Source organism: Octodon degus, unplaced genomic scaffold (assembly GCF_000260255.1).
Source record: "Octodon degus isolate 3935 unplaced genomic scaffold, OctDeg1.0 scaffold00012, whole genome shotgun sequence".
NCBI classification, from domain to species: Eukaryota; Metazoa; Chordata; class Mammalia; order Rodentia; family Octodontidae; genus Octodon; species Octodon degus.
The window spans coordinates 11384603-11393236 of NW_004524588.1; the positions used below are offsets into that span (position 1 = coordinate 11384603).

An 8634-nucleotide genomic window follows, 5' to 3' on the forward strand; every position below is an offset into this window, starting at 1 on the left:
GCTGTACAAGATGCAGACTTGTGATCCTACTTACAAACACCATTAGAAAAAATCATTCTATTCATTAAGAGAATGCAACTATATATCTATCCCATGCCCTTTTTTTTTGTTTTTAAAGCTATTGTTGCTGGGTTGGTGAGATGGCTCAGTGGTCTAAAGCACCTACTTAGAACAAGCTTAACAAAGCACAGGGACCACGGTTCAATCCCTAGCACCACATGCCAGCCAGCCCCCCCCCCAGGTGGGCTGAGCTGGCCACACACACACACACACACACACACATAAATAAAATAAAGTTATTGTTGCTAAACAGAGCAACTCTAACTGGACGGGTCCACAAATAAGGGGAATTCAAAAAGCAAAGCCTGTTCTCACCAACAAGAAGAGGAAGAGACTATGACTGAAGGGTGGCCAGGGGCGAGGGGGGGGGGCAGGCTGGCCAAGATTCTATGATTCCTTAAAGGTGGCTCCAAAATCAACAAAGGAAAGGCAAAGGGGTCCAGGCACATCCCAGCCTGGTGATCAGCATAACTTGAGCTGGCGTCGAATTCACTGGCAGTCCCAACTTTTCCACGCCAGACTGTCAAGGGGAAACGTAACACCTTGATCAAGTTTCCTGTATGGTCCAGCCTGGCCACACATTGCAAGTCTGCTGTGATTGCCAGAGAGAGAGCCAGAGCTGGAAGGAGGCCTAGAGCCCATCTGGTTTCCCTGCCTTCAGGAAGTGTCTTTCTCCTCATTTGCAGGAAGGGGAAGGGGGGGGGGGGGCTTCTGCCCCCTACCACCTTGCGCCAAGCCTAGCAGCTCAAGGCCAAGCAGCTCGACTCAGTTGCTTTCCCCTTCTGCTGTCCTGTACCCCACCCCGCCCCGACCTGAAACCAACTTTGGATTCCTTAAATCAGCCTACAGCCGGAGGTGGAGGAAGTTCCTATTCTCCTTGGTCTCTCCTGAGAAGCTGTGGGCTGCCAGAGAAGGGGACCTGAGAAAAAGGCGTGGATATTCTTCCTGGACATGCAGAACAACCCAGGGGCAAGAAGCCAGATCACAGTACCTCCTCTAGGGTCCAAGTCCGAGGCTGATGGCAGGAAAGAAGGAAGGAAGCAGACAGAGTTATTCCCGGGAGTCAGGCGGGATCCCGCGCTCACCAGGCTGCTTTTGAGAGCTCTAAGCACTTTCCTTTCAGGCGCTGGCGCCAGCCATGCCCCCTCAGAGACCCTGGGTGTAGGGGGCAGGGTGCAGACTCCCTCTGCCGCTGTTTGCGTTGCTGGCCCCCGAGTGAGCAGTGCATGGGGGTGAGTGGGAGAGCCTGCCCCCCGGAGTCTTGGGCACCACAGCTCCGCACTCAGTGGAGGGGCCCAAAGGGCTTCGACTCGAGCCAGTTTGCTCACTGCTGCACCCAGCCCACATCTTCCCACCCGGCCGGAACACCGGGCCGGGAGCGGACTTGAGCTTTCCCGGAGACTCCGGGAACCGGTCTCAGACCGGGCAACAGGTCCCTGGAAGCGGGGCCTCCGAAGGGCTGGGGCCAGGGACAGCGGTTGTGGGGTACCCAGTAGAGGGCCGGGAAGGGCTCAGCGAGCCCTGAGAAGGGAAGCTGGGGTGCACTGGGTACCCTTAGCCTCCCCTGCCCGGGCCACAGCCTCTTCCCCTGGAGTACTCACCGCTCTGCAGGCGCCCCTCTGCGCCGCGTCGCCCCTCCAGCAGCGCCAGCAGTAGCACGGCCTGCAGCGCCGTTCCCGGGCACATGGCCCGACTCGGGCGTGCCCCGGGACCCCCGGGCACTGGGGCGATGGAGCGGGCGGACTGGTGGCGGCTTGTGGGACGACTGCGGCAGCGGCATCTCCCGAGAACCGTCGGCCCGCACTGGGAGAAGGAGGGGAAGGCGCCGTCAGTAGGTCGCCCCTCCGCCCCTTGGGACGTCACTGCAGGGAGGGCAGCGCCTGGGCAGGCCCGCCCCGATGGTCTCCTCCAGGGCTGCAGTGCCGGGCACTGTAGCCAGAGCGCCGCCCCCTCTTCTCTGAGTTGTCGGGGAGATCCTGAGTTTGCATAGGACGCAAGGTGGAGGAGGAAAATCCCAGGATACAGTGAGAGGAGCTTAGTGTGGTGAAAACCAGTGCTTTGACCCTGTTCTCCAAAGTCTGAGTGTGGGCCACAGGAAGAGGGAAGTCATATACCCAGCTAGGGCTCAGCAGGCCACTGTCCCAGCGCTCAGGGCTACCCCTGGAAAGGAAATGTCCTCACAGAGAACACAGTTCATGGGGCTGTGTGTCTGTTGACTATGAAAGAGGACATGGCGTGGAAAATGTCCAGGAAAGAGGAGTTGCAAGTGAAAAAAGAGTGACTTCTAATGATAGAAGTCTTGTCAGATCTCGGCAAGACAATGATTCTGCCTTTTAAAGGGCACATGGTGGGAGGTGGGGGTGGTAGTAGCTGCAGAATTCAGTCTCAGACTGGTGACCTAGGAAGGTGACCCCTCTGGGAAGAATGACTGAACTCCCTCTGGAAAAACATTTCTAACCAACCTAGCTCTCTTCTAAAATCCCTCATAGTTGTGTTTTACATTGAGTTCTTTTAATAAACAAAATATTTTCAAATATATTCAATAACAAAGCAAGCCTGTTGTTCAAAGCCTATGGCACTAAGTAGCAGAGGAGGAATCTGGGTTCCTTACACTTTGGTTCACAAAGTGTTGTGGTGAAGCATAGTGGAAGTATCTGGGCCAAGGCCTTCTGCATTTTGGTCTTAGTTTGCTTTTGCTTACATACTCATCCTGCTTTTCACAAGAGCAGTCAAAACAGCTCTAAGACTTTGGGTCACTGAAGCTCAGTGCCCTCCCTGCAGACAGGCCTGGTCTGAAGCTGAAAAGGGAAAACTGCAATTGCAGAAAACAGAAGCATTAGCAGGATGAGGACTGAACTTTGTGCTAAATTCATTTACAGCTCTTCTTTGTATCCTGAGGAGAATTTCTCACACGCAACACACATTCATTCTCCCTAGAAAGTCTTAGCTATGGAAGGAATCAAGAGACAACAGATGTGCTGGAAAGAAGCACTTAGGTGGCACCTGATGTTCTGTTTCAAATTCTGCTTTTCCACACTTAATATCTGTGTGAACTCTGGCAATTTTTTTACTTCTTTAAGTCTCATACAATAATTTTAATTTTCCTCCACCTTGTGGCCTAGGCAAGTTTTCCTTAAGAGTTTTGTGAGAGTTGGGCAAGAAAAATATGTATATAAATATGCAGGTAGCTGGGTATCTAATGTCAGGTGAAAGGATTAATTTCCAGTATTACTGCATTTGGTACAATTTAAGCTATTTCTTTGGTCCAAATAACAGAGTTTAAATTGATACTCTGACTTTAGTCCAAATTGACTCTTTTAGGATATACCATCAACTAATTTGGATGGACTTCAGTAATGGTCTAAATTCTTCACATTTTCCCACATACACACTCTTTACTAAGACATTGTCATTCTACTGACTAAAGAGGCTGAATATATTTCCTTATCCTTTGTGCTTGACAATATGCTTGACTTGCTTGGCCAACAAAATGAGCCAGACAGAAAAGGTCTCACGTGTTTTCATATTTATCTCCGATCTCCGAGAGAAGCATACCTGAGATATTTCACTAGTTTGGGAATGTTCTTGTGAGGATGACTTGTGGAACACAGGTGTTTAAACTGACAGATTATAAGAATGACAGCGCTATACCAGGTATTGTAAGCTGAAGCAGAATTCATCTGACATACAGATGTAAGAATCATAAGTGATGTTTAGATCCCTTCGTCATACAGCATTGCTGTGGCAATAGCTAATGATTACATCTGCAAATGGTGCTAGTAGGGGAGGTCTTGTCATCAAAAAAGCTCACCAAGAGAAATTTTTTGAGCTGGGGGTAAAAACTGCCTTGGAATAAGATCTGATTTGACAAGTCTCATTTGACCCACAATAATATTATTTGCCTTGGTTTGACAAACTCAACCTTATCTAACAGACTACAGGTTGGGTGTCCCTTAAAAAGACTTGAGACCAGAAGCAGTTTGGATTTTTCTCTTAGATTTTGGAATACTTGCATATACATAAGGAGATATCTTAGGGATAGGACCTAAGTCTAAAGACAACATTTATTTATGTTCCATGTATACCTTATGCACCAAGTTTGATTATTGCATTTTATAGCATATACTATTGCATACAATATACAATATTTGACTACATTCCTCACATGAGATCATACATGAGAATTTCCACTTGTGATCATCATGTTTGTGCTCAAAATGTTTTGGATTTTAGAACATGCTTAATTTCACATTTTTGGATTAAGGATGCCTAATGTGTAATGTATATACACACTGAGGAAATACAGTCATCAGATTAGCTAATACTTTTGTTGACATGTTGTACAATACTCTTCTTTAGACAAGAAAAAACTTCTCAACAAGCATTAAATTAGAACAAAAGGGATTGTTTATGAAGAATTAGAAAAAATTTAGGCTTTGCTAACCTATTATGTTCATCTTTACAGGAAAGATCTGTCTGACAAATATATCAACTTAACAGGATACCTTTTATTCTTCATAGTATTAGGATGACCTGCTAATTTATAAGTTTTAAAATGTTACCTTTCTAGGTCTGATTGTCTTCCTTTTGTTCCAAATATTTTTCTGCAAATATCCACTCCTTATTTCCTCTGGTGATAGAGTCCTTGCATTTTGACTAGGCCGATCCAGCTTCACCTCCATCTAGAGATCTTTCCAGCTTCCTTTGCAGCTGGCATGGCCCTGTGGTCAGGTTCTGACCTCCTCTGACAGGTCATGCACTCCTCTGTTGGCAGTGTGGGTGGTAGCTACTTCTTATGGAGGTTATGCCCAGGGGTTTCGGTGAAAGACAACAGTACAGTGAATTGAGGTTCCCAAAGAGAACTTCAAACACTTAAAGAGGAGCATACAACTGTTAGTAGGTGTGTCACTGGACAATGCAGAAGGGACATATACTTAGCCTTATTTTTTCCAACATATACCAAAGGAAATAACCCTTGAAAGTGAAGTATTTTGGCAATGGAATTGTGTATCTGCATGTATAACGTAGGAATATTAAGCTACTAATTTCTGATTGCAGGCATGTTCTAGAAATGAGATAAACCAGATTTTAGGAAAAGACTTTTTTTAAAGCAAAAAGACTACGTTTTTTTTTCTTTTCAAAGTTTTATTGATAAACATATAGCAATGAGACAGTTTCAAATCAAATCAAAAGTACAGTTTCAACAAATAATACACTGCATATATTCTTCTTAGTGGTTAATTGCTGTACAAGATGCAGACTTGTGATCCTAATTACAAACACCATTAGAAAAAATCATTCTATTCATTAAGAGAATGCAACTATATATCTATCCCAACCACTTTGAATACACAGATACAAAATGGACATTCAGTTATACCCCATTTTTTTTAAGTACCGTTATTGAATATTATAGGTGTGTAAACTCAGCAAAATATTCTAAAAGAGTCCAGTAGCCCATAATAGCATTGGGTCTTCTGTTTAACTGGCAATGTCAGAAATTATTGACCTGAATCCCCACAGCTCAACATAGCACCATGGCTTACCTTGTGTCTGATTGTTATTCTCGGTACCTTTTCTAGTATTCTAGATACTTTTAAGTCAGTTATCCTACCTTTTCCCATTCTTGACCCTGTATTTTCCATAGGAAAATTTCTCTTCAAGCTGTTAAACTTGGGTACCATGCTCTTAAACTGCTACTATCTCTTCCTGGGATGTCTTCCTTCACAGGATATATAATGTTCTGTTCATCTACAGTGACTTTTTCCTGTGACCTATAGAATACAGCATGCTACCTTTCTTATCTGCTGCTCCTCTATCCTTTTGCACATCTGACTGCATCTGTTTAGTACCTATGCTCTCTGGCTCTTCATCAGTCCTATCTGGCCTACACTTTTTTTTTTTTTTTGTATTTTAGGGAAGGGTCTACAGGATGTTCAGGGTCTCACTGCTAGATTGGACTCATAGTGATCCTCCTGTTTACAGCCTCCAAAGAGCTGGAATAACAGGTGTGTACCACCATGCCCAGTCTCAATCGCTGTCACAGTGCACCCCAGGGGCGGGGCTGGCACAGCAGGCTCAGGGATCAAACCCCCAGCCCCTGTGCCTGCTTGCAGGTGCTTTAATCCACTGATCTATTTGGCCAGCCCTCTAGCCTACACTTTTATGAGTATCTCATATTACATCTAGCTCCAGGAATTGTACTATCATGTAGAATCTTGCTCAAAAAAAGTTACGTTATTCACTTATTGTTCATTCTTAAGTATTTTTTGGGGGGTTAGAACACGTGCTGTTTGCTAGGTCCTGTGCTTATAAGTAAAAAAAAAATTCATGATCTTTCTTGAGGAACTTAGTACCAACAGGAGAAATACAATGAATATACCACTATGTTGTATCTCAGGGCTGGAGAATGAGAACTATGCACAGAATCATAGGGAGACAAAGACAGGGATTTCTATCAGGTTGAGTAATGTGTGAATTTGAGAAAAGGCTTAAGTGGAACTGCTGGACTGTTTGGAAGTATGAGTAGGTATCGTTTAAATAGAAAGAAGAGGAAGAAGGGCATTTTCAGATGGAAGAAACTGTGGGTTCAATGTCACAGTTGTGAGAACCCTAGTAGCTTCTTGGGATATGTGGTTCAAAAGGGCCCAGTCTTAATTTTACTTACTGGGGGATGGTAGTGAATGAGGCTGGGCAAGTATATTAGGAGGCAGATATTAAAAGTTTTCACAGGGCTGTTTATGTGGCTCAGTGGTAGAGCCCAGTATGCACAAGGCCCTGAGTTCAGTCTCCAGTACCACACAAAAATATCCTTATATATTGAACTATAATTTGAGTATAGTTGATTCTTGTAAGTTGTGGAAGTTATGTTCTAGAAAGCCAACAAACATTGAATTAGTGAATACTAAAACATTGTAGGTCTCTATTGGCCTTCTGACCCTAGCATTTCATCCTCAGAAGACCATCGAATCTTGTCTACGTGTGTTTCTGCCTTGAAATACAGTGTTGATTCATCAACAGTGAACTCATTGTCTGAACAAAGAAGCTTCCCCATAAGGCATACTGGAGCCTTCTTGTGCTTAGGAACTGAGGCAGCATGTTAGCACTCAGATTATTATAACCAGAAAAGTCTCTCTCTCTCTCTCTCCCTCTCTCTCTCTCTCTCTCTCTCTCTCTCTCTCTCTCTCTCTCACACACACACACACACACGAAAAACACTGCTCTCACTATGCAGGATAAATATTTGTTAACAGTATGAGTTGAAACAGGAAGCAGAGCATGGTATTGTTTTACTTCAGCTTGGGACAGTGTGTTAGGAAACTCCCATTTTTCTATAGCTTTGTATATGTCCATAAATGAACACAAAAGCACCACGAGTATTGATTTTAAGTTTATAAATAGATTGTATTTAGTAGGCAAATTTGTAAATATGGAATCTGTGAATAATCAGGACTTATGGGCACTGTAAAATTGAAGAGACAAATAGATAAGTGATTGTAGTACCCCAGCTTCTAAGGGCACTTTTTTTGGAGAGACGGTCTAAGTTATCCAGCCTGGGATCAAACTCATAATCCTCTTGCCCTAGCCTCCCAAAGTGCTATGCTTTTAAGAATGTGCCTCTACATCTAGCTAAGGTGTTCGCTGACTTGAAGAATAAGGCTTGTTCTGGAACTGGCTCTAAATGATATGAAAAATGGTCTCCCTTTTTATACTTCATATCGTATGCAATGGTTTCACTTAATTATGTTTGATATAAGCACATAATAAATGTGGATTATTGTTCAATAGTACCTTAGGATTTAAAAATGTTTTCATTTTGTTAAGGTGAAGCATATGGATGTAAAGTATATAGATCTTCTTTTTTCATAATTTTATTGAGAGACAAATAGCAATGAGACAGTTTCAAATCAAACTGGTAGGACAGTTTCAATAAATAACACATTACATACTCTCTTCCTAGTGGTTATTTGCTGTACAAGATGCAGACATGATATCCTATTTACAAACACTATCAGAACAAGTCCCTCTATTCATTAAGAGAATGTAACTATATATCTATCCTAACCATTTTGAATACACAGATACAAAACGGACCTTCACTTGTATCCCCTTTTTTGTTTAGTTCTGTCATTTGAATATTGTAAGTGTGTTAACTCAGCAAAATATTTTAAGAGTCCAGTAGTCCATAATAGTATTGGGTCTTCTGCTTGACTGGCAGTGTCAGAAATTGTTGACCTGAGTCCCCACAGCTCAACATAGCACCATGGCTTAGATCTTCTAAAAAAACCCCAAAACAAAAAACAAACAAAAACAAACAAACAAACAATTTTTGGGAAATGGCCCTACATCACTCTGAGGTTGGTTTGTATAGAGCAAATTAATTCAACTATTTGATCCTAAATGTAATTTTCCTCACAAATATGCTTTCATAGACCATAGATGTTACTAGAGAAGTCTTAGGGAAGATCTTTATCTGTCACTTAAAAGTGTTCCCCAAGATGGAATAAATTTTGAAAACAATGTGGCATTACTAAAGATGACGCAAAAAAGAATGAACATATTTATATAGTATTT

General features: G+C 43.1%; 2 protein-coding genes across 4 annotated transcripts in view; both read right to left on the reverse strand.

Moving 5' to 3' along the window:
• The window catches only part of Layn (layilin), a 50652-nt gene extending 48708 nt beyond the window's left edge, over positions 1 to 1944 (reverse strand). For 2 of the 3 annotated variants that reach the window (XM_023709566.1, XM_023709565.1), the window contains exons 1-2: positions 1662 to 1944; positions 1052 to 1075 (exon numbers count right to left, since the gene is read on the reverse strand). In XM_023709566.1, coding sequence (XP_023565334.1) covers positions 1052 to 1075; positions 1662 to 1746 — 109 coding nt within the window. In that variant the 5' untranslated portion in view covers positions 1747 to 1944. The remainder of the gene's footprint in view (positions 1 to 1051; positions 1076 to 1661) is intronic. The other variant, XM_023709567.1, reaches the window with a different exon arrangement.
• The window catches only part of CUNH11orf88 (chromosome unknown C11orf88 homolog), a 30735-nt gene that overhangs the window by 7422 nt on the left and 14679 nt on the right, over positions 1 to 8634 (reverse strand). The gene's annotated exons all lie outside the window — the stretch shown is intronic.